The sequence below is a fragment of the Hemiscyllium ocellatum genome, chromosome 47, assembly GCF_020745735.1.
Source record: "Hemiscyllium ocellatum isolate sHemOce1 chromosome 47, sHemOce1.pat.X.cur, whole genome shotgun sequence".
NCBI lineage: Eukaryota > Metazoa > Chordata > Chondrichthyes > Orectolobiformes > Hemiscylliidae > Hemiscyllium > Hemiscyllium ocellatum.
Genome location: NC_083447.1, coordinates 2,402,693 through 2,429,162, shown reverse-complemented (window position 1 = coordinate 2,429,162; position 26,470 = coordinate 2,402,693). Strand labels below are relative to the sequence as shown.

The window sequence follows — 26,470 nt, the reverse complement described above, 5'->3', positions numbered from 1 at the left end:
ATCTAGCTTACACAGCAACAGCAAGGACCCAGTTAGCTTAGAATATACTCTATTCCAGAGAGTACTTCCTAAGGTGGGGAGATTTAAAATAAATTCATTGTTTTATAGAAAAAGAAACAATTTACATGAAATGTATTAAATTCTATACTTCAGAATTTGTACGATTATATATAAAGTTGTAAACGTTGCTTGAATTGCTTAATCATACTTGTGTCAGAAAGAGATAAAAGTCAGCTTTTCAGAAAGAAAATCCTGCGTTTGGTGAATCAGCTGAACTTAGTATGTATTTTAAAAGGCAGGTGACAACTTGGGCCAACATTCCTGGACTAGTCATAAAGAATCAATTCACCTGGGGTTTTGTTCCTGATGATTATCTAGTGATTCAATGACAAGAATGGAATAAGTTTGCTGTGATCCATCCACAGGCTAACCCAATACATAATGAATGGCCAGTTGGGTAAGATATTTCAGAATCCTTCGAACCCAGATAGCATACTCCAGCAATCTTAAAGACTGCATGTGTGCTTACCTCACTGACAGCATTCTCACCTTTCAGTTAGATTGTTATGGCAATACTTTTCAATACAATGCATAATTTCAGGCTGATACATGCAACATAAATAATGAAGCAGTGCTGCTGCATGAAGCATTACAACGAATCCCCACTGACCAGGTCAAGTGGATGCAAAAAGACTAGAATATATTATTCAAAGCAAGCAGAAGTTCTCCTGGTATCTTGGTCAACAACTCCCCTTAATCAAAAACAAATAATTTGGTCATTCATTCTATTGCTGACTTGCGAAATCTTGCTGTGCGCTAATTGACTGCCATGGACAAAGCAAGAAATTACATTTCAGAAATAATCTATTCGCTGCAAATCACTTTACAACATTCTGAAGGATATAACACAAAAACAAGCTCTTTGCTTCTACAACAGGAGGTTAGCTACAAAATTAAATAAGGATCAATAATCCTTTCTACTTTTCAAATGCTGTTGACATCATTGCTATTAGTTTGGACTTAGAACTTGAGTTTCTTCATTGTAAAGGGATGTACATTTCAAGGGCAGATCATTAGCATACAATGACAGCATTTCTCCATCTCATGTCTTTATCACAGGATGGCACTCCTGTTATAACACAAGTACCCACCTCATGAGCCAGGCACTTCTCTAGGAGCTGCAAGTAAGAGCTTATATTTTCTTCATCTGGTCTGGACACCAGCAGCTGAGTGCAAACTATAAAAAAAAACAGACACAAAATGAAATATGTTCCAGATTAAAATGCATGAAAAAAAACAAGATCTGCATTATTTCACCCTCTCCTCTGGAATGCCCACTGCCAGAAACTCTGGTACAGTGCACCAATGCACAGTGGTTCCAGAAAACATAGGATAAGGCTATTATTGAGCAGTCTAAATGACAAGCCAAGTGCACCATGAGAAAGTGTACCCCTGAGGAAGCAGTGATTAGCTGCTTAGGTTTTAAAGTCAGCATATTCTCTGAAGAATAAAAGAGAAGTGATGAGCATTACCACTTGGAGCTCTGGTGAAAGAAGGAGTTGGAGTAGAAGATATAAGCAAGAGTTTTGGTTTCAACGCTGAAGAAAGGAGGAGGAGATAAAGCAGTACAACCAATACTATTGAGCCTGTTCATGATTAGGAAATTTGCAGACAAAAATTGATGAGTAGTTGATAGTGAAGAGGATTGCTGTTGATTTCAGGAAGAAGTCAATGGTTAACTGAGTGGGTAGAAACAGAGCAAATGGAATTCAATTTGGCAAAGGGAGTTTATGCAATCGGGAAGGGCAAAAACAAAAGAATACTCAATAAACAGCAAAGTATTGAAAGGGGTAGAGAAAATAAAAGACCTCTCGGTGCATGTTCATTAATCCCTGAAGGTGGAAAGAAAGATAAATAAAGGTGGTGTATGGGATGCTTTCCTTCCCATGGCAAGGTATTAAATGAAAGAGCAGAGATGCAATGTTGGAGCTAAACACGTTAATGGTTAGGCCACAGGTAGAGTTGTGTAGACATTGCAGGAAGGACAAATGTTCTGAAGAGGTTACAGAGGAGATTTACAAGACTGTTGCCACACTGCAGTATGAGGCGAGGTTGAATAGGTTAGGGCTGTTTTCCTTAGAAATTAAAAAAAAATCAAGGTGGTCTGACTAGCGTAGACAGGGAAGAGGGCTTCTCCAAGCAGAGGAGTCAATCAGCAGGGGCACACATTTAGGGTGACTGATAGAAAGATCAGAAGGAACAACAGAGTGTGACAGATTTTTGGAATTCCCTGTATGGTTTGTGGTTGAGGTGGAAACACTCAACTCACTTAAAAAAAGAATCTGGGATCTGCACCTGAAATGCCGCAGTCTGCAAAGCAATGGACGAAGTTCTGGTAAGTGGGATTACAATGGATGTTTATCAGTTTATTTAGCTGGTGTAGACAACGTTGGGCTACATGGCCTCTGTGCTGTAACTTTGCTCTAGTTCTATGCTCCTTATAATGAAATAGCCACTTTGCCTACATTTGCTGTAATTAATACTTATAATGATTTACAAAATCAAACACAGAGGCCCTTTACAAAATTGAGCCAATCACAAAATGAGTTTGTCATATCAACTAGCTAAAAGTCCATTTCAGCCCTACTTTTATCCTCCAACTGCCAAAGATGCTGGTCCTTTCCAAGTCCCCTGCAATGCTCTTTTGCAGGCAGGATGGTTAAAACTACAGAACAACCTAAATACAGAACTAGGAAATAAAAAAGGCCGAGCCTTGATCTCTATCCACCAACGTGCAGTAAGATTGGGCTAACTGCATAAACAAACAGTTTTATCCAATACCCTCACAGTATTGTCTTGATCGTATGACATACCACAAGTCAGTCAGCACTGTCAAAATCATGACAATGGAGATGGCAGACAAAAGAAAAACCAACTGTAGTTTGTAATCCTATTAGAACCAAACATGAACCAAACTAAAAAGAGACCTGTTGAAATTTTTCACCTTGCTCTGTCAGGACCGGAGTACAAACTATGAACCAAACCACTTGTAGTCATATTTCCTCTTATTCTGTTACTTTTGGAAATTCATTTGATTTTTGAAAGCATGGGCCACTGTTTAAATCCTTCTTGATGATTCCCAGCCCTCCACAATTAAAATGTTAAGAACTAACCTTTTCCCATGACTCTGGTGAACTGTCCAGGAATATCACCTTCAGATACAGGAGCTGCGGCTGACTCTCCATCGCACGTTGACACGCCCTGGGTCTGAAAGCCATCAGACGTAGAATCCTTCTCGGCAGCTGCTTTGGTTGTTCGACTGTCTGTGCCCAGTCCAGGTATAGTATTGCAGGAGTTATTGGGGTCTGTCTCATGACCCTCTTTGGGGGTCATTTGAGGTGTTGTATAAGCCTTGATTGGTGTTATAATTATCTGCTGCAGCTCCTGAAGAGCATTGCGAAGATTTCCTCCCTCGAGAATGTCCTATTGAAAGTATAGCAAGTACTCATTACTTCAATCACTGGGGTCCTTGGATTATATACTGGAATGATTTTCAATAATTTGATCATGATTTTGCAGTCGTTGAATTTCTTATGTTAGCACTGGTGTTATAAACAAATTAATATTTGTGCACATGACTTGCGTGAACGACAGCAAGTCAGAATAGAGCTAAATCTATGTAGAATCACAGTTGCTTGTGACAGACCTGGAGTTTGCCCAATGTTGGGTTGATGCTCATTTTGCTGAGTTGCACAGGTGAGGTCTCAGGTGTACCACAGGTTTAAATAATCAGTTTAAGACAGGTTCAAACCCAAGTCCCATTCTCAAAGAGCAAGGTAGTGCCCACTGTTACCTATTAATATCTACACTCCCACCAACACTGCCAAGTCTTTTTGAAGATCTGATGCATATGCAGAAATCGTTTGAAATTTAGCCAAGTCTACAATCCAAGAGCTGATGCAGACAAAACCACAAATTCATCTCCAAACAAGTGTTATACCTCCTGTAGTGTGAGCCCTTCAAACTGTACAGATCAAAAGATTCCTGGTCTAACAAAATCTGTTGATTTTAGCCAGGACAGCAATTAGAACATTACAATGGTGTTCCAAAATGATGCCTAGCACTGTGTACCAGCAAAAGAAAATTGCAGGAAAGGAAACTGGCAACTTATTATTTATATGGTATCGTCTCACAAAGAATTATCAACAAATAGCGCATTAGAGAAATATGGACATACAAAAATTTAAAATTAAACTCTGCCACAGGTTTGCAGATTTGAGACATTTCACACTAGTTCTATAATAGACCAGTCAATGTTCCATAACTGAGTTTACTGAGGTATGCAACCAACACATTTGACTCAAAACAGAAGTTGCTGGAAAAGCTCAGCAGGTCTGGCAGCATTTGTGAAGAGAAATCAAAGTTAATGTTTCAGCTAAAATACATTTGACTTCACCGATATTATGCAGACTACTGATAAAGCAATAAACACCTCATATTAGGAGATATTCCTAACAGGGTTTATAGGAAATCAGAAACTCATACATTGGGATGAAACAAGCAGATTTTAAACAGAAGTATTATACCGGAACAATGAGCTATACAGCTTCCCTTGACGTTAATTTTTATTTTTACTTGCTTTTATCATGACTACTGAGCTTCAGTCAGGAGGACACTGCTCATCAAGCTCTCAAATACTGCGGTGTCAAGATGCAAAGATAGCAGAAGAAACATTTCACCAAGAAAACAACTCATCTTGTCAATATTCCTCAAATGTTATGGCTCAGTGCATTACTACGCTACACGTTGCAGTAAGATTCAATGCCAAGACAGCATTGCTACCTAATCATAAACAGAATGAAACTGAGTATTGCAATTAGTTCGGTGTTTCTTGGGAGTCAAACATTGAAGAAAGGAATTCTTGCTCTCGAGTGCTCTCCAATGCCCCTTGCAGAAAAATGCATGCGAACACCAGAGATAGGTTCAAGAACAGCAGCAGCAGCAACATTCAAGATGAGTGTATGATGTTAATATTCAGAGTCTGGATTAGGACAATTGGGAAATATGTCAGAGGCCTGATTTTGTCCATAAACTTACATCTACTAATTGCAGAGGGCAAGTAATTGGGGAAAAAAAAACTTACCTTTTCTAAGGATTTCAGCACACCCTGTCGCTCACGTAACTTCTGAATGCTCAAGGCTATTTTATGCCGTGCTCCCTTTGTGACATTCTGCATAAAGATATAGAAAAGATGTTTAATGAGTTAGAAAGTAGAAGGAGAAAGGATCAGTGAAAAAAAAACAGGATGAGGAAAGGAGGGAAAGAATTAAATGCAGTGCTCTCAAACTTTAATGGTTTTTAAATCCCTTATTTGAGCAGCCTGAGTGCACTGTCCCAAAAGGTACTGCTTGTATAGCTTTTCATCTGCCCTGACCAAAGTCCTTGTTGCTCAAAATATTTTACAGCAGAAGTATTTTACTTCCATCATTTGAGGTTTAATTGAGCCAATTATTATAAACTGTTGTACAGTTCTGGTCGCCCTGCTAAATGAAGGGCTTTATTAAATTAGAGAGGGTTCAGAAACGATTTACCCAGATATTACTGGGATTGGAGGGTTTGAGTTATGGAAAGGCTGGGACTTTTCCACTGGGGTGAAGGAGGTCGAGGGGTGACCTTAGAGAGGTTTAAGGTAATGAGGAGCATGGATAGAGTAAGGAACAGTGCTACCTCTTTTCTCCAGGATAGGGGAGTTCACAACTAGGGGGCATATCTTTAAGGCGAGTGGGGAAAGATTTAAAAAGGGGCCTGCAGGGTAACATTTTCACACAGTGGGTGGGTGATGCGCGGAACAAACTGCCAGAGGTGATGCACAGGAAGATGTAAGTTCAATTAAGGTACATGACCAGGCAAATTTTAGAGGGATATAGGACAAATACAAGCAAGTGGGACGAGTTTAGTTTGGGAAACTTGGTCGACATGGACAAGTTGGACCGAAGGGTCTGTTTCCATGCTGTATGGTTCTATAAAATGATAAAAGACAAACCTGAGATTCTAGCTGGTGTTCGGTCAGGGTCATCATCTCCTCATAGGTTAGCTGAGAGAAGAGGGATGCATACTTGTGTAGCCGAAGACTTTTTAACCAAGTGGGCACGTCTGTGAAGGAAAAAAAGGAATCAGCAACATGAAGGCAAAGCATGTGCAAATGAAACACCAAACCACCTCCCAGGTTGAATGACAGGATACAGAAGCAGGCGTCTCGGTATTGGATAGGGTGTGCAGAGCAAAACAAGAGAAAGTGAGAAAGCAAATAATAGATGTGGATTGGAAGCCATGCTTCAAAGCTGAAACTATTTAATTAATTCTAATTCAGTGAAGTCCAGTTCCCCAAGGAAAGCAATTACAGAACAACTAATAGAGGCCATAAAGATCAAAATAAGTGAAGTGAAGGAAACAATTTAGACTTAACCAAACTCATCCTTCCATAGAAATGCAGTCACCATCAATAACATCCATTTGCCTCCACTTAGAAGACTACTTAAAGCATCGATCAGTGTTTACACTTCAGGTCAATGAACTTTTATTGCAGCTTTCTTTATATTGCTTCATGGGAGGTGAGCATCCTTAAATAAAGCTGCATTTATTGCCTCTCTAATTGTTCTGGAGTAGGTGCTGGTGAACTGCTGCCTTAAAAATGCTGTGGTCCTTGGTATATTGGGACATCCACAATACTGTTAGAGAGGAAGCCCCAGGATTTTGACCCAGCGATACTGAAGGAACAGTGATACTCTTCTAAGTCAGGATGGTGAGTGTTTGTTTTGAGGGGGGGGCAGGAAAGACTAGCAGGCAGTGCTGCTTTCATAAAGTAGACAACACCTTCAGCAACTCATTCTTTCTACCTAGTCCCGATTTTATTTCGGATCTTCAACAATATTTTGCTTTGTGTGTCCAACTAACCAATTCTTGAACTGGCCTTTTCATTATGCCCTTATGCTCCTACTAGAAGTTTAAATTTAGACTGGTTTCATCACTTCCTGATAGTCCTCTGATTTTGTGATCATGGTGCTCATTAAGTTATACCACCATAAACTGAAATTAGGCAAGAGAAAAAAAATCTGATTTCTACAGAATAAATGGAATGAGATTCAGTGGTGAATGCGGAAGAAAAGGCTATTAATCATAAATAAGCCAGGCTCTCTCGGCGGAGCAGGTAACGGCTGTCTGGTGGTGTTTTTTTTAAGTCGCGGTATAGTCCAGTTATTGTTTTTTTAACGGTTAAAATTTCAAGTTTTTTTTAAGCACCTAGCAGACCCGGAAGCTGGTGCCGCGCTAGCTTACCTGGGAAGGTTTTTTTGTCTCTATAAAAGCGCGCAGGCGAGGAACCCGAGGCACTACAGGGGTAGAGCCTCCCACCCGCCCTCCTCCTCTAACCTAATAATAAGACCCATTGTGGTAAGCAGGTAAGTGCTGCATTTTGCTTGTTTCTTTAGATCCAGTTTTCTTTTTAAAGTTTACCTTTTAGAGGGATGGCAGCGAAGGCAGTGCAATGTTCCTCTTGCAAGATGTTTGAGGTGAGGGAAGCCATTAGCGTCCCTGCTGATCACACTTGCGGGAAGTGCACTCATCTCCAGCTCCTCCAAGACCGTGTTAGGGATCTGGAGCTGAAGTTGGATGAATTACGGATCATTCGGGAGGCAGAGGTGGTCATAGATCAGAGCTTTAGGGAAGTAGTTACTCCGAAAGTTATAGACAGATGGGTGACAGTGAGGGGGACTGGAAGGAAGCAGCCAGTGCAGGGACCCCCTGCGGTCGTTCCCCTCAATAACAAGTATACCGTTTTGGATACTTGTGGGGGGGATCGACTTACCAGGGGTAAGCAACGAGGTTCAGGCCTCTGGCACGGAGCCTGTCCCCGTTGCTCAGAAGGGAAGGGCAGCGAAAGGTAGAGCGATAGTTATTGGGGACTCAATAGTGAGGGGCACAGATAGGCGGTTTTGCGGGGGCGACAGACTCACATTTGGTATGTTGCCTCCCAGGTGCAAAGGTACGTGATGTCTCTGATCGTGTTTTCCGGGTCCTTAAGGGGGAGGGGGAGCAGCCTCAGGTCGTGGTCCACATTGGCACCAATGACATAGATAGGAAGAGGGGTGAGGATGTCAGACAGGCTTTCAGGGAGCTAGGTTGGAAGCTCAGAGCTAGAACGAACAGAGTTGTTGTCTCTGGTTTGTTACCCGTGCCACGTGATAGAGAGTCGAGGAATAGGGAGAGAGAACAGTTAAATGCGTGGCTACAGGGATGGTGCAGGAGAGAGGGATTCCGGTTTCTGGACAACTGGGGTTCTTTCTGGGGAAGGTGGGACCTCTATAAACAGGATGGTCTCCACCTGAACCTGAGGGGCACCAGCATCCTTGGGGGGAGGTTTGCTAGTGCTCTTTGGGAGGGTTTAAACTAACTCTGCAGGGGCATGGGAACCTGGACTGTAGCTTTAGGGTACAGGACCTTGAGTGTAGGGAGGTTAGGAACATGGCATCAATCTCGAAGGAGGGTGCCGGTAAACAGGAAGGTGGCTTGAAGTGTGTATACTTCAATGCCAGAAGTATAAGAAATAAGGTAGGTGAAATTGCAGCATGGGTTGGTACCTGGGACTTCGATGTTGTGGCCATTACAGAGACGTGGGTAGAACAGGGACAGGAATGGCTGTTGCAGGTTCCAGAGTTTAAATGTTTTAGTAGGGTCAGAGGTGGGGGTAAAAGAGGGGGAGGTGTGGCATTGCTTGTCAAGCATAGTATTACAGCGGTGGAAAGGACGATGGAAGAAGATTTGCCATCTGAGGTAGTTTGGGCTGAGGTTAGAAATAGGAAAGGTGAGGTCACCCTGTTAGGAGTTTTCTACAGGTCTCCTAATAGCCCGAGAGACGTAGAGGAAAGTATTGCAAGGATGATTCAGGAGAAGAGTGAAAGTAGTAGGGTGGTTGTTATGGGGGACTTTAACTTCCCAGATATTGACTGGGAAAGCTATAGCTCGAGTTCGTTAGATGGGTCGGTGTTTGTCCAATGTGTGCAGGAGGGTTTCCTGACACAATATGTTGGCCTGTCAACAAGAGGTGAGGCCATACTGGATTTGGTTCAAGGTAATGAACCAGGCCAGATGTTAGACTTGGAGGTAGGTGAGCACTTCGGGGACAGTGACCACAACTCGATGACTTTTACTCTAGTGATGGAGAGGGATAAGTGTGTGCTGCAGTGCAGGAGTTATAGCTGGGGGCAGGGAAATTATGATGCGGTGAGGCATGACTTAGGATGTGTGGATTGGAAAAATAGGCTTCAAGGGAAGGACACAAATGATATGTGGAGCTTGTTCAGGGAGCAGCTATTGGGTGTCCTTAATAAGTATGTACCAGTCAGGCAGGGAGGAAAGGGTCTTGTGAGGGAGCCGTGGTTTAATAAGGAATTGGAATCCATTGTTAAAGGGAAGAGGGCGGCCTATGTAAAGATGAGGCATGAAGGTTCAGTTGGGGCGATTGAGTGTTATAAGGTAGCCAGGAAGGATCTAAAGAGAGAGCTAAGAGCAGCAAGAAGGGGACATGAAAAGTCCTTAGTTGGTAGGATTAGGGAAAACCCTAAGGCTTTCTATAGGTATGTCAGGAATAAAAGGATGACGAGGGTAGGTATCGGTCCAGTCAAGGATAGTAGTGGGAAGTTGTGCGTGGAGGCGGAGGAGATCGGAGAGACACTAAATCAATACTTTTCGTCAGTATTCACTCAGGAACAGGACACTGTTGCGGATGTGAATATTGAGTCACAAGTGATTAGAATGGATGGCTTTGAGGTATGTAGGGAAGAGGTCCGGGGAATACTGGAAAGGGTGAAAATAGATAAGTCCCCTGGGCCTGATGGCATTCATCCTAGGATCCTCTGGGAAGTAAGGGAGGAGATAGCGGAGCCATCGGCCTTGATTTTTATGTCGTCGTTGTCTACAGGAATAGTGCCAGAAGACTGGAGGATAGCGAATGTGGCCCCCTTGTTCAAGAAGGGGAATAGGGACAGCCCTAATAACTATAGGCCAGTGAGTCTCACTTCTGTTGTGGGCAAAGTCTTGGAGAGAATTGTAAGGGATAGGATTTATGAACATCTGGATAGGAATAATATGATCAAGGATAGTCAGCATGGTTTTGTGAAGGGCAGGTCGTGCCTCACAAACCTTATTGAGTTCTCTGAGGTGATCAAGGAAGTGGACGAGGGTAAAGCAGAAGATGTGGTGTATATGGATTTTAGCAAGGCATTCGATAAGGTACCCCATGGTAGGCTACTGCAAAAATTACGGAGGTATGGAATTGAGGGTGCATTAGAGGTTTGGATTAGGAATTGGCTGGCTGGAAGGAGACAGAGGGTAGTAGTTGATGGTAAAAGTTCATCTTGGAGTGCAGTTACTAGCGGTGTTCCACAAGGATCTGTTTTGGGACCATTGCTGTTTATCATTTTTATAAATGACCTGGAGGAGGGGCTTGAAGGCTGGGTGAGCAAGTTTGCGGATGATACGAAAGTTGGTGGAGTGGTGGACAGTGAAGAAGGATGTCGCAGGTTACAGCAGGATATAGATAAGTTGCAGGGCTGGGCAATGGAGTTCAATGTAGCTAAGTGTAAAGTCATTCACTTTGGTAGGAGTAACAAGATGATGGATTACTGGGCTAATGGTAGACTACTTGGTAGTGTGGATGAGCAAAGGGATCTTGGTGTCCATGTACACAGATCTCTGAAAGTTGCCACTCAGGTAAATAGTGCTGTGAAGGAGGCATATGGCGTACTGGGCTTTATTGGTAGAGCAATTGAGTTCCAGAGTCCTGAGGTCATGTTGCAGTTGTATAAGACTCTGGTGTGGCCTTATCTTGAGTATTGTGTGCAGTTTTGGTTGCCATACTATAGGAAGGATGTGGAGGCACTGGAACGGGTGCAGAGGAGGTTTACCAGGATGTTGCCTGGCATGGTAGGAAGATCGTATGAGGAAAGGCTGAGGCATTTGGGGCTGTTCTCATTGGAGAAAAGAAGGTTTAAGGGAGATTTGATAGAGGTGTACAAGATGATTAGGGGTTTAGATAGGGTTGACAGTGAGAACCTTTTTCCGCGTATGGAGTCAGCTGTTACTAGGGGACACAGCTTTAAATTAAGGAGGGGGTTGGTATAGGACAGATGTTAGGGGTAGATTCTTTACGCAGCGGGTTGAGTGTTCATGGAATGCACTGCCAGTATCAGTGGTGGACTCTCCCTCTTTATGGTCATTCAAGCGGGCATTGGATAAGCATATGGAGGTTATTGGGCTAGTGTAGGTTAGGTAGGCTTTGGTCGGCGCAACATCGAGGGCCGAAGGGCCTGTACTGCGCTGTATTTTTCTATGTTCTTTTGGATGGTACCCCCTCAATCACTTTAGATACATTAATGCTGCTTTAAGCTTATGCAGGGTTGGCTACTTTGATGTCCTGCTAATGCAAATCTGTCCGTAACATGACTACTGCATTAATGAAGTTTCCCTTAACATCCTTTCTTATTTTTGAAGCAGTTTCTTGGAATTAGGAATCAGGGATCTTCATAAGGAATAAGTTCACTAGATCAGCTAAAGTCAAATTCCTCCATGATCTCAAATTTAAATTGGCTAATTTTTAAGATTTCTATTTTATAAAAGAAAACAAACTTAATTCCTTCTATATTTCTCCACTTAAATTAGTGGTATGTGAAATTATTGTTGCTTCATAGAGCTTTATGCAGTAATTTTGTTTTAACTAGCATCTGAATGCCAGGACAACATATTACACAAACTGCACATCGCGTCATTACATTCATCAACTTCAACTAAGTCCTACCCAAGATTAAACATCCACAAGCTCATTAACATATAATATACATGAACATAGCTAATCAAGGTAGGAGATACAGCAAGTTGAGTGGATGTGAGCAGCAAATTAGAGTCACAAGATGATTAAGTCAGTTAGACCGTGGCAGATGTGATACAATGTGGGGGAAGTGACAGGTACTTAAACTTTAAACCAAGACAGGCAAAATTGGAATATTTTCCTAATGGCAAAAGATTCGGAAGGAATTTAGGTGCTTGCTCATGCATATAAATCACTAAAAGCTAGTGCGGAACAGCTCGAATTTTGTATAGCACCTTTGGTGCAGCAAAGTATTTCAAGAGAATGCACAGCAGCATGATAAAATAGAAAATAACAAAGCAAAACAAAAAAGTGGTATTAGCATAGTCAAGACATCATGGTTGTGGGTATGATCGCTGAGCTGGCAAGTTAATTTGCAGACGTTTCGTCCCGTCTGGGTGACCTCTTCAGAGCCTCTTGCAAACTGCCACTGTACTCTCTCTTCTGGAATTTATTTAATTGAGTTTCTGCTGCGTCCGGTTGCTTGTTGTAGTGGCCGGTATATTGGGTCTAAGTTAATGTGCTTGTTGATGGAGTCCATGGCTAAGTGCCATGCTTCCAGAAATTCTCTGGTTATCCTATGTTTAGCTTGTCTTATGATCGTTGTGTTGTCCCAGTGAAATTTGTGGTCCTGGTCATCTGGGTGTATGGCTACTAGGGACAGTTGGTTGTGGTGTTTAGTGACTACTTGGAGTTTGTGGATGGGGTTAGTGATTGCTAGGTGCCTGCCTGTTTGTCCTATAGTGTTTTGTGCAGTCCTTGCATGGAATCCTGTAAATGACATTCGCCTTGCACATGTCAACCGACAGCCCCACACAGACAACTCCTCACAGGACAAAATACCTTATACACGTCATGTGCGCAGCAAGTTCCAAAGCACTGAACATGTCACCTAGACAGGGGATGAAACATCTGCGAATTAACTTGCCAGTTCGGCGAACATACCCACAACCACGACAGTTGGCACCCGAGCTACAAGTCTTGATGCAAACCTTGAACAGTTAAGACATTTTGAGGAGAATTTTAAAAAGAAAGGGGGAAACAGGACTACAAGGTGGCAATTCCAGACTGGAAAGTTAGATATGAGAGAACAGAAATCCACTGGTGAAGTGGTGAATGCTCAAGAGGCCAAAATTGGAGTGAAGATGCAGTGACGGATAGAGTTTCATCAAAACGCTCACAGAATGTCAGTTTTGCATTTCAGCTTCCTTGATATAAAAGAGAAGGAAGACTTCCTGCAGTGTTTTAGAGCCTCAGTAAGATCTCAACTAAGAGTGCATTCAATTTTAGATGTTACATTCAAAGTTTGTGCAAAGATTTGTAGCTCGGGTGCTCGTTGTTGTGGTTGTGTTCGCCGAGCTAGGAATTTGTATTGCAGACGTTTTGTCCCCTGTCTAGGTGACATTCTCAATGTTTGAGAGCCTCCTGTGAAGTGCTTCTGTGATCTTTTCTCCGGCATTTGTAGTGGTTTGAATCTGCCGCTTCCAGTTTTCAGTTCTCAGAACAGCCAGGGAATTCCTAGAGGCATGACACTCATCCACTGATTCAATTAGCAAGCACATCGACCTGGACCCAATATACCAGCCACTGCAGCGGACAGCTGGAACTGACAACTGGAAGCGGCAGATTCAAACCACTATAAATGCCAGAGAAAAGATCACCGAAGCGCTTCACAGGAGGCTCCCAAGCACTGAGGATGTCACCTAGACAGGGGACGAAGCGTCTGCAACACAAATTCCCAGCTTAGATGTTACATCTCAAGAGAGATCTTTGGGGTAGAAATATGAAAATAATATAGAGGGGCTTAAGTTAAATTTATGAGGAAGTTACAAAACTTGGCTCGCACCACCTTCACCTCGTTAAGTCTAGTCGATTAGAGGAGAATATTACACAGGTAATTTGATATGACAGATACAAAGAAGGCATTTCGTCTGGTGAAATTTTAGGTTGAGGTGAGGGACTACTTTCCAAGATTGTAATAGGAAACCTTGAATTTCCTCCTATCTTATCTGGGATAAGACCAACACAGACTTTCATTAAAATGGTTATCAAAGGATATGGAGCAATGACAGAAATTAATTTTAGGAGGAGGAATGACATTCTCCTATTCCTGACAGCCTCGAAGTTACTGCTTAATCAACATTTCAGGGAGAAAGCGAGGACGCAGATGCTAGAGATCAGAGCTGAAAATGTGTTGCTGGAAAAGCGCAGCAGGTCAGGTAGCATCCAAGGAGCAGGAGAATCGACGTTTCGAGCATAAGCCCTTCTTCAGGAATGAGGAAAGTGTGCCAAGCAGGTGAAGATAAAAGGTAGGGAGGAGGGACTTGGGGAAGGGGCATTGGAAATGCGATAAGTGGAAAGAGGTTAAGGTGAGGGTGATAGGCCGGGGTGGGGGTGGGGGCGGAGAGGTCAGGAAGAAGATTGCAGATTAGGAAGGTGGTGCTGAGTTCGAGGGTTGGGACTGAGACAAGGTGGGGGGAGGAGAAATGAGGAAACTGTAGAAATCTGAGTTCATCCCTTGTGGTTGGAGGGTTCCTAGGCGGAAGATGAGGCGCTCTTCCTCCAGCTGTCGTGTTGCTATGGTCTGGCAATGGAGGAGTCCAAGGACCTGCATGTCCTTGGTGGAGTGGGAGGGGGAGTTGAAGTGTTGAGCCACAGGGTGGTTGGGTTGGTTGGTGTGGGTGTCCCAGAGGCGTTCTCTGAAACGTTCCGCAAGTAGGGAGCCTGTCTCCCTAATACAGAGGCGGCTACATCGGATGCAGTAAATGATGTATGTGGAGGTGCAGGTGAATTTGCGGCGGATATGGAAGAATCCCTTGGGGCCTTGGAGGGAAGTAAAGGGGGAGGTGCGGGCGCAAGTTTTGCATTTCTTGCAGTTGCAGGGGAAGGTGCCGGGAGTGGAGGTTGGGTTGGTGGGGGGTGTGGACCTGACGAGGGAGTCCCCACTGGTCCTCACTAACCACCCACCAACCTCCAGCTACATTGTATCATCCGTCATCATTTCCGCCACCTCCAATCAGACCCCACCACCAGGGATATATTTCCCTTCCCTCTCCTATCTGCGTTCCGAAAAGACCACTCCCTCCGTGACTCCCTCGGAGGAAGAGCGCCTCATCTTCTGCCTAGGAACCCTCCAACCACAAGGGATAAATTCAGATTTCTCCAGCTTCAATTTCCCTCCCCCCACCTTGTCTCAGTCCCAACCCTCGAACTCAGCATCACCTTCGTAACCTGCAATCTTCTTCCTGACCTCTCCGCCCCCACCCCGGCCGATCACCCTCACCTTAACCTCTTTCCGCCTATTGCATCTCCAACGCCCCTCCCCCCAAATCCCTCCTCCCTACCTTTTATCTTCGCCTGCTTGGCACACTTTCCTCATTCCTGAAGAAGGGCTCATGACCGAAACGTTGATTCACCTGCTCCTTGGATGCTGCCTGACCTGCTGCACTTTTCCAGCAACACATTTTCAGCTCTAATCAAGGACATTTCAGTCAAGGACTTTTCTCCACTTTCTTTTCTGATTTGTAACATATACCTTTCATTAAGGTGATGCAGGTACCCCTGCTTGGAAGTCTTTTTTATCTCAATTTGCAGTTGGGGAAGGTAGGAAGGAGGAAAAACAGAAGGGAGAGAGAAAAAAGAATTATGCTTTGGTGTACCTAATCTTTCAATTTTACCACATGTATCAGAATGGGGAAGGGAGCAGATTGAAAAATTGTTGGCAATGTTAATTTGAGACAGAATAAAAAAAAGTGATTCATCAGTTAGAAACTAAAGGTCAGCGCACCAACCCACTGGCATTGCAACTCTCAATCCACCTAAAAATAATACTTCCATGACATAATAGCTCATGGCTGTAAATATTGAATGCAACCTTCAAATATGGTCACATATACGGATTCCTGACCAATTAATTTTATCAGAACTGTTTGTTGTAAGCACTCAATTTTACACGGATTATCTGACAGCAAATTATTGAATCGAAACAGACAATGAATGTGCCGTAAACTTAAAATTGCACCGTATTCCCATATACAAGAAAATCTTAGAGCAAGGCACACATTACTCTTTTACTACCTAGCTCTGGCCAGACACTGGCAGCTGTCCAAGTTTAGTCAAGTGAAAAAGGTTACAGTACCAAAAAAACTAGAGGAATGAAAGAAACAAACAACATGGAACAGCACAAATATGTGAGAAAAATTTAAGTGAGCTTCTTTAGTGTGTAAATTTGGATTTTCATAATTTGCTTGCAGAGCCTCTACCACTAGTACAGTTTCAGAAACTTGTTATGAGGGTGTATGAGCTCTTCAACATGTTGCATTCTGAACTACAAAGAAACTCAGACATCTTTACAGTTCCAAACTAGTCCTTTGTCTTGACATTGCATTTAGATCTAAATGGCACTACAAAAGGGTAGTGTCATAAATAAGTTAGATATGAAGTATTAAGATCTCCACATATTGGCATACTTCCAAGTCTTACTCTAACACATTGGCACCAATCCACAAAAGAAGCTTGGTGATAGCACTGGAAGGTCTGAGCGAAGAATAGGTTTTGTCCTGTTCAGGTTTTATTAATTCAGCACTTCGGGAAGGGAGCTTGTCAAATGATTAGTTAAAATCTTGACATTTCCTACATTACAAGTCACTGGTTTCACCTAAACTGCTGTCTGCTTTTCAGAAAATTCCTAACACACTTGCTGTCTTGAGGAACCAGAAATGTAACTGACAGTCTTTTGATATTACCACTAATATTACAAGGTTAGGCAAAAGTAAATAAATTCCATACTTTGAGACAGTAGAGCGAATTGAGGATTATAAAGGATCATTAAAAAAAAGGATATGAGAAAACATTCATATTTTGAAGCATCCAAAATTAGAAACATACAATTTAAAATTGTGTCACAAACCAAGCACATATATCCAGCAATTTATGAATGTCATCTTAACACCTGGATGGGTTATTACCTTGTAACACCTCCAGACATTTAAAGTATTTGACAGCAAAGATATACAAGGAGAAAATATAGGCAGAGAAACAGAAATAGATTTGCATATGCTGGACTCTAAGCAAACAATTTCAGGTAATCCCATGGAACATCAGAAAATAGTGTTACTGATGCACATCCTGTTTACTTGACACACCCTCCCTGATTTTATCTGATCCACCATACACTACTCTGGACACATTCTACACTAAGAATGAACAGTTGGTTGAGATGCAAATGTAACCATGTTAGTTTTTTAAAAAAACGACTGGTAAATAAAATAATTTTAAGCACCTCACACAAAATACAAACAAAAAAAACTGAAAGCGCACAGATGCCACCGGTGATTTTGCTATGTGCTAAATTCTGCCCCCAAAACAACCAGAACAGTCTCACAGTTCACACCTGCTCATTATTCAATGACCCACCACTGGAAAGGAGCTCCGGATCTGACTTGCCCAATTTCCTTTCCTTTAGCTAAATAGTGAGTTAACAACATTTTTGAGCACGAGTCTGGATAACTATTCGGGCGAATATCAATGGCTGCCATGATGCCTTATTTCAAGACCCATCAACTTCAGTACATTAAAGTTCCAAAGAACCAACTTTTAGATAGGAGCTTACTTTAATGTCAAATCTGTTTGTTCCAACAGAATATTCAAAGAACAGTGAGTACTTCCAGTTTTGTAGCAGCATTCTTCACTCAACCAAAACCTTCCATGATGGATGATCTATTAATCTCTCTCATCAGTCCCTGCAAGGATTTTGTTGGTCGCTATATTTGTTCAAACATCCATCGCAATTCCAAACAAATTTACCATGCAGAAGGGACACATTACTGGGAAATGTGACCAAAGCTCTATAAAGTCAAGTCTCTTTCTTTCCTAAGTGGCCATAACTTCAAAATTATTTGTTCAAAGGCACTTGAAATCTGAAGCAACAACCAAAGCTGGGAACACTCAGGTCTGGCAGAAACTGTGGAGAGATACACAGTCAATATTTCAAGTCTTTCAGATCTTTCTTCAGAACTCAAAGAATTCTCTTCAGTCTACAGAACAACATTCTGAACTTACAGCAAAAATAAGGTTTATCAGCACACAATACATCCATTTACTGTTCTGGAAAAATATTCCAGGAGGATTTTGCTCCGAAATAATACTGCTACAATACACAAGAAAATAATGAGGTCAATAAATGGAATACTCAGTTACTGGAATCCACTCCAAGCTGTTTTACTAGTTAGTGATCAAGGATGTATACATTACTGTCTTTCCTGCAGACTGATAAATGAAATGAAAATCTGTGTGCTAGCAAGGCAGGAGAGTTAGTTGCAGAATGGAGACTGTACAGAACTCTACTCAAGCAGTAGTTGCTCCTTTTCAAAGTAACTGAAATACTTGCATATTCAACGTAACACTGACTAGGTTTTTCACAGATCAAACCCAACTATTCACCTCATCTCAGTTACCTTTACCTTGATTGTGGACAGGTAGCACTAATGGGCTCCTAACATACTGGTCTTTTTGCAGCTTGCACCAATCTCAGTGAAACCCAGTTACATTCACGAAGGCTAACCTCCATATTTTTAAAATCCTCATTGCTACTTTTCACTTTGACACCCGTTTCCATATCTGGGTGAAAAGTTGCACCCATTTCTCAGCTTACACCAAACTTTTTTGAAGACTTTCAACTTAAACTCTGATTCCATTACATTTTCTGATCCGATAACCTGGTCATTATCTCTTACCTTTCATGCCACTCCCCTCCTCCTGAAATGTATTGCGATTTGACCCTTGTTCTTCAGTCTGCTCACTGCCACCACTCCCAGAAGAGGCTATACTGCTCTGCGGGGAGAGGGGTGCATGGTCTGATGGGGCGTAGACGGCTCTGGTACGTAATTCATCTGGAGACATCCACTCGCTGACTGCAGACTGGTTTGTCATATTGATTGGTGGGGTGAGGGAAACTGAGCGCTTGAGAGGACTGTGGTTGGTTTGAGTTTGGCCTTGGAGAACTGAAAATTAAAAATGGCATATTAATTTATTTGAAAAATTTATAAGAAACAACTTAGAGTCAGAGATGTATAGCATGGAAAAAGACCCTTCAGTCCAACCCGTTCATGCCATCCAGATATCCCAACCCTATCTAGTCCCACTTGCCAGCACCCGGCCCATATCCCTCCAAACCCTTCCTGTTCATATACCCATTCAAATGCCTCTTAAATGTTGCAATTGTACCAGCCTCCACCACATCCTCTGACAGCTCATTCCATACACATACCGCCCTCTGCGTGAAAAAGTTGCCCCTTAGGTCTCTTTTATATCTTTCCCCTCTCATCCTAAACCTATACCCTCTAGCTCTGGACTCCCCGACCCCAGGGAAAAGACTTTGCCTATTTATCCTATTCATGCCCCTCAATCTCGTAAACCTCAATAAGGTCACCCCTCAGCCTCCAATGCTCCAGGGAAAATAGCTCCAGCCCGTTCAGCCTCTCCCTGTAGCTCAGATCCACCAACTCTGGCAACATCCTTGTAAATCTTTTCTGGACCGTTTCAAGTTTCACAACATCTTTCCGATAGGAAGGAGACCAGAATTGCACACAATATTCCAACGGTGGCTTAACCAATGTCCTGTACAGCCACAACATGACCTCTCAACTCCTGTACTCAATACTCTGACCAATAAAGGAAAGCATACCAAACACCACCTTCACTATCCTATCCTACTTGCGACTTGAGCTTTGAACCTGCACCCCAAGGTTTCTTTATTCAGCAACACTCCCTAGGACCTTACCATTAAGTGTATAAGTCCTGCCCTGATTTGCTTTCCCAAAATGCAGCACCTCGCATTTCTCGGAATTAAACTCCATCTGCCACTTCTCAGCCCATTGGCCCATCTGATCAAGATCCTGTTGTAATCTGAGGTAACCCTCTTCACTGTCCACAACACCTCCAATTTTGGTGTCATCTGCAAACTTACTATCTGTACCTCTTGTGCTCACATCCAAATCAATTATGTAAATGACAAAGTAGAGGGCCCAGCACCGATCCTTGTGGCACTCCACTGGTCACAGACCTCCAGTCTGAAAAACAACCCTCCACCACCGCCCTCTGTGGCAAAACAAAAAATAATGCCCAAAATGGGAGCTTCAAGTGTTCAGTCCTGCAAAAGTAATTAGCTTCCCAGCTCTGTTTAAATTACAAGTTAGCCTCTCTTTCTTTGTTGTTAATAGAGATGGTTATGCATTTCAATTGACTATTTTAGAATCCTAGCTACTATTGTAAATACTAACAGGGCCTCAGCAGTCTAAAGAGGTAATGCATGGGCTCCAGCTGAAGCTCCATAAACAAATCAGGTACATGTTCCTTTTCAAAGTAACTGAAATATATTCAACATAACACTTGCCCACTTCCTAAAATGCCTTCAGTCCTCCTGGCTGAAAAATCTTGAGCCGGAAAAATAAATACCCAGTGCTCTAACAGCACCAAATATTGCACCAGAAATATTATATTCTGTATGAACACCACCTCTAACATACTTCAAAACTTTGGTTAAATTAAGCTGAGGGATAACTAGGAACAGGAGAAGGCCACTCAGCACCTCAAGCCTGTCCCATCATTCAATGAGATCATGGCTGAGCTATGGCCTAACTCCATATATGGTCCATCTCTCAATACCTTTGCTTTACAAAAACTCTCAATTTTAAGATTAATTTATCTCGCATCAACTGCTGTTTTTGGAAGACGTGCCGAATTGTCACTGACATTACTCTGGCTATTCGTGCTGTGAGATTTAAGACAGGACTCAAGAATCTCAACATAACTGAGATCTAAAAAGTATGACGTGAAAGAGCAAAAACATCTCTCATACAAGTGATAATTGGAAGGTTCAAATGATAAAATATTGAACAGATGCACAAGACAATTAAAAGAAAGGACTCTTTCAAACTCCCTTTTGTAATGAATATTGGGATTAGAATATTCTAAAAAGTAAAGTCATCTTTCTACAGCATAAACAATGTTTGACATCTAAACACAGACTTCAACTAAAGGTGGGACATTCTGCTTAACAAATACTCACCTATGTTAAAACCAAGGGCTACTCAAAAACAGTAGATCACAGATAGTGAAACCTGAACACCAAGTAACTTCACTATTTACAAAGTCAAATATGCAAAATTATTCACAGAAGGGAGAATGTACTTTATTAGCCTTGGTTTACAGAAGTTTACATTTGCTAACAATTCTCACAATGAGGCCTACAAAGACTTGCCAAAAGGTCGCTGTGGCATGGTTAACAGCAAAATGAATGAATAGCACTCAAATAAAAGCAAAATAATGCAGATGCCACAAATCTGAAATACAGACAAAGTGCTGGACAAACTCAACAGGTCTGGCAGCATCTGTGGAAAGAGAGAGTTAGAAGTTCCAAGTCTTAACATGACTCTTTTACAACTTGAATTTGGTACGAGTAGTAGCCAGAGGTATACTCTCCTGGTCCCTCTGCAAGGATAGAAAGTTTGTCGTGAGAAACAATACATCACATTGATAGGTTAGTGAATGCCTGTGCTCTCAAAGGCAGTATTAAAACATTCTACATACAGCAATTTCATAGTGTGATTATATCTACAGGAAGGGGGAATCAGGGATCACTAAATCATTTGAAAAAGATACCTTACAATCAAAATAGAAGTTTGAGAAACACTGCCACAAAACAAGTCTCTCAGATAAAAGGATGATTATAGCTTATTCACGCAAACGGTGTTACATTTAGCTAATTTCCCTCCTCTACATTTTCTGGGTTACCATTCACTGAGTGCTACTAACTTTATGGCACTCACTCATGGGTCTGTTGTGTCAATATACCATTTGTTTAGATTAGATTAAATAGTTAAAGCCTTGATGAAACACTATGCACAATACTATAGGGGCTAATATACAGTGAGCAGGTGCAACATTGCTGAAATTTTCCACCACCTAGTTTAGAAATTAGCTGCTATCCTGATAGACCATACTCATTAGCAGATCACTCATTTTAGGGGGAACCTCAGCATTATGTTTTTTTGGAAAATACTTTGATATTGGATTTTCCTGCCCTCACATCATATAGAGGGCAGGATTATGCCTTGCTCTACCTCTACCAAATGCCCCTCAAATCATTAATTGTGCTAATGTTTCATGTCACAAGCTCATGGGTACTGAAGTCAATAGCAATTCCCTCATCATTCCAGCCACTGCAGTAGTAAAAGGTACCATCTGTGTTTGCCTATACTGCAATTTCACATTGAACAGTGACGACTAACTGAGAAACTTGGCAGCTTTTCAGGTCCAAGATTGGAGTTCTGAGCTGCTCATGCTCTTAATTGGACTATAGGATTGGTTGAACTGCACAGAATGATTTAAAATATTTGCACCAACTTCTATATTTTCAGAAACATCAATTCAAAGATTTGAAACTGTACTTACAAAATATGCTCTTCAGACAATCTGTTCTGCTTTCAGAGCAAGCCACACAGCACCTCAAGAATGCTTGGTGTCTATGCTCAGCTCATTCTCTCAGCAGTATCCTTTACTCTTTTCTCCTTCACAGTTTATCTAGTTTCATCTCAAAAGTTGCCAGTCTATCCATCTAGACCACTCCATATGATAATAACTTTCATAACTTTTTTGGGCGGCACGGTGGCACAGTGGTTAGCACTTCTGCCTCACAGCGCCTGAGACCCGGGTTCAGTTCCCGACTCAGGCGACTGACTGTGTGGAGTTTGCACGTTCTCCCCGTGTCTGCGTGGGTTTCCTCCGGGTGCTCCGGTTTCCTCCCACAGTCCAAAGATGTGCAGGATAGGTGGATTGGCCATGCTAAATTGCCCTTAGTGTTAGGTAAGGGGTAAATGTAAGGGTATGGGTGGGTTTCGCTTCGGCGGGTCGGTGTGGACTTGTTGGGCCGAAGGGCCTGTTTCCACACTGTAAGTCTAATCTAATAATCTCACCACACTGTTAAGAGACCCTCCTTAATTTCCTCAATGATTTCTTGCATAATTACTAAACACAAGAAATGGAAGGCATTCAGCCGCTTCAACCCGCACCAATCAATAAGATCACAGCCTTCAACTCCACTTTCCAGTTCTTGCCCCATAACCCTCATCAGTCAAAAATACAATTCATTCTACAATTCCTGAAGAGCTTACACTCGAAACGTCGACCTTCCTACTCTTCGAATTTTGCCTCACTGGCTGTGCTTTTCCAGCATCACACTTTGTGATTCTGATCTCCAGCATCTACAGTCCTCACTTTCTCCTCTCTGGTTTAACTGTCCAGCAATTAGGCCTCTCCTTGAATGGATAACTGTTTATCTATCCACAGTTACTGCCAGACATGCCGAGATTCTCCAAAAATTTTTGTTTTATTTCAGATAGCCCACATTCACTATATTTGCTTCTAATTGAGATGTCTTTTTTAAAATGTCCCCAGTTTTAGAGTCTTTCACATTACTGCAGCATTCTCAGCATCCACCCTGTCACGTCCCTTTAAGATCCTATGTTTCAAGAAGGTCATCTCCAATTCTTCTAAATTCTACTGGGTATAGACTCAACTAATTCAACCTTCAAAAGATAACCACTTCATCTCAGGAACCAGTGAACTTTCTCTGAACTGCTCCTGATGGAATTATATTCTTAAGGAGACCAAAACTGTACACAGTACTCCAGAGGTGGTTGGATTAAAATCCTGCATAACAGCAATAACACTTCTCTATTTTTAGACCCTATTCCCTTTACAATAAATGTTAATCTTCAACAAATCTCCTCAATGATATGCAAATATGACATTTGATTCATGGACCAGGATACCCAGATCCCTCTGTCACATCCCATAGTTGCTTTCCTTTCAAGTAATACACTGATTTTTCGATTCTTCCTGCTAAAGTGGATAAGTTCATGTTTCCCTACGTTATACTGACTTTTTGTCTGATCGCTTAGTTTGCCTAAATCCCTCTGCAGACTCTTGTGCTCTTGACATACTTCCCAACAATATATTATCAGCAAATTTATTACATATTCAGTCCCTTCATCCACATCATTGATATGGTAGGTATATATTTGAACCCCTAGAATTGATTTGCATGGTATTCCTTAGTGACAGCTTGACAACCTGAAAATGAACCATTCATCTCTTTTTTTCTGCCATTAGCTAGCCAATCCTCCCCCTGCTAAGACATCACCTCATTTGGTGCCATTTCATACTGCACATGGAGCAGACATTACAAAACCTTGACACTAATGATCTCAGTTGATTTACCAGATGAAGGATCCAGAGGAGGTCTAGAACTTTCCTATTTGACAGAATAAAATCTATAACCAGTCACCTTGCACCTAACTGAGGAAGCCTAACTGTTTGCTGGCAGTCATTAGATACAGTGTCAGATCTTGACTATAAATGTGTTTAAATGATTTTTTTTAAATAAATGGGGGTGTTATGCTGCTGGCTTATTAGTAACGAAACAGCATACAAAGTACAGTAAAAGGGCCACAGTTAGGAACCACAAATGAGAATAGAAGTGAATGGTCTTTTACCAGTATGCCAAATTTTAAACAAAAGTTACAATCAAAATTGACCAGGTAGAAAAGTTTGTTGTGTGTTAATGGAAAACATATGGAATGCTTCACAGGACAGAGAAAAAGAAGTTTTCAGATTCCATTCCACTTGAGGGAGACACTGGTGTAGTGCTAATCACTGGACTAATATTCCAAATCCTCAGGCTAATGCTCTGGGCTCATGGATTCAAATCCCACTAAAACAAATGGCAAAATCTGAATTCAATAAAAATCTAGAATATAAACTGGCCAAATAACTACTATGTAACCACTATCAATTGTAAAAATCCATCAGGCTCACTAATGCCCTTTAGAGAAGAAATCGATCATTCAGATCGGCCATTCTTACTTAGTCTGTCCTGCATCTAACTCCAGACCCACTGTAATATTGTTGACGCTTAACTGCTCCTTTAGAGATAAGTGATAAATAATACCCTGTTATTATTCCCATATCTCATGAACAAATAATTTAAATTATAAATGAGTGCCTGGATCAAATGGAAAGCAGCAGCAAAACTTGGAAATTTACTGAGAGGTGACAACATGAACCAAGAGTAAGTGATTGCCTGTTTCAGTGTTGCAATAAGATTAGTCTTCTGAGAAGTTAAAAATCACACCACCAGGTTATGTCCAACAGGTTTAATTGGAAGCACTAGTTTTCCGAGCGCCGTTCCTTCACCAGATGGCTGGCACAACCACCTAATGGAGCGGCGCTCCGAAAGCTAGTGCTTCCAATCAAGCCTGCTAGACTATAACCTGGTGAAGTGAGGTTTTTAAACTTTGTACACCCCAGTCTAACACTGCCATCTCCAAATCAGTCTTCTGAAAGGTCATTTTCTCCTTCTTCCCTTAAGTTACTGCTCCACCACTGGCAGTGTTGCTTCACCTGCCAGAACTTTAAGCTCTGGAATTTCCTCTCTAAACCTCTGTGCATTTATTTCCTCTTTTGAGATATTTCTTAAAACCGAACTCTAATCATTCTTCCCCAATACTTCCTTATGTGACTTACCAGGTTTTGGTTCATATGACTACTGAAGTGTGCTTTGGAGCATTTTATTGCATTATAAATACAAATTGATTTTTAAAATGCCAATAAATAGATTGCCACAAGCTTTTAATATTTGCCATTTAAATTCTACAATATCAAACAGCAAGTAGCCCAGCGAGACCTCTTCAGTAATTAAAACACAGCAAATAATAAAATTCACTGAACTTTACTTAACATGCAGGAGTTCAAATCCAGTTACTAGAATTTGCACTTTGTACAAAAAAGGTTGGGCTTTGAATCAGTGGAGAAAAGTTAGCCAATCATCTTTTCCCACTGCCTTAACCTTGACTATGTCTTGGGATGGAGAGGGGAGAGCAAGTCTACAGCATCTTTCATTAGAATTGTTGTTTCACATCCCCCACAATGTTTCTTCCCCTTATTAAATAGCAAGCACCTTCTCCCACTCGGACTGCTGAAAATAGATGCATTATTCCCCAAAGGAGCAGAATTAATTTTATATCCCATAGAAATCTGTATGCTCAAAAATCATGGTCATCACTAGAAACTTCACTGACCAAATATCTCAGTACCAGTTTTCAGCTGATAAATACAATAGCAAATAATTTTTATAGAAATGAAGTGGATTAAATAATTCAAATCGGGGAAGGGGAGGGAAGTGAAAGGGTCTTCTCTCAATGAAGGTTTTCCTCTCATTTTATCTTTTCTGTGAAAGCAATATTATTAGTTTACCTTCCTTCAGAGGAACAGGGGAAAGTAAGGATCGTGAAGGCAAGTTCGGTGATTAAAAGGAAAAATCCAGCATAACTGATGGCTTCCTAACTGATGTAATTCTGTTAGCCAGAATATTCAACTACTTTAATTATACATAATTTCTTCAGACTGGAGAATGCAGCATATTAACAAGTCTCAAAGACAAGCCAAACAATCAATAGCAAGGCACATTTCCTTCAGTATTCAAACACAGTT

At 41.7% G+C, this 26,470-nt stretch overlaps 1 protein-coding gene across 2 annotated transcripts in view; it reads right to left on the bottom strand.

Annotated features, from left to right (window-relative positions):
- LOC132836804 (protein Smaug homolog 1-like) overlaps positions 1-26,470 on the bottom strand; it is a 97,156-nt gene that overhangs the window by 20,026 nt on the left and 50,660 nt on the right. For both annotated transcript variants that reach the window (XM_060856273.1, XM_060856274.1), the window contains exons 4-8: positions 18,655-18,921; positions 6,044-6,153; positions 5,144-5,230; positions 3,174-3,483; positions 1,152-1,237 (exon numbers count right to left, since the gene is read on the bottom strand). In XM_060856273.1, the coding sequence (XP_060712256.1) occupies positions 1,152-1,237; positions 3,174-3,483; positions 5,144-5,230; positions 6,044-6,153; positions 18,655-18,921 (860 nt within the window). The remainder of the gene's footprint in view (positions 1-1,151; positions 1,238-3,173; positions 3,484-5,143; positions 5,231-6,043; positions 6,154-18,654; positions 18,922-26,470) is intronic.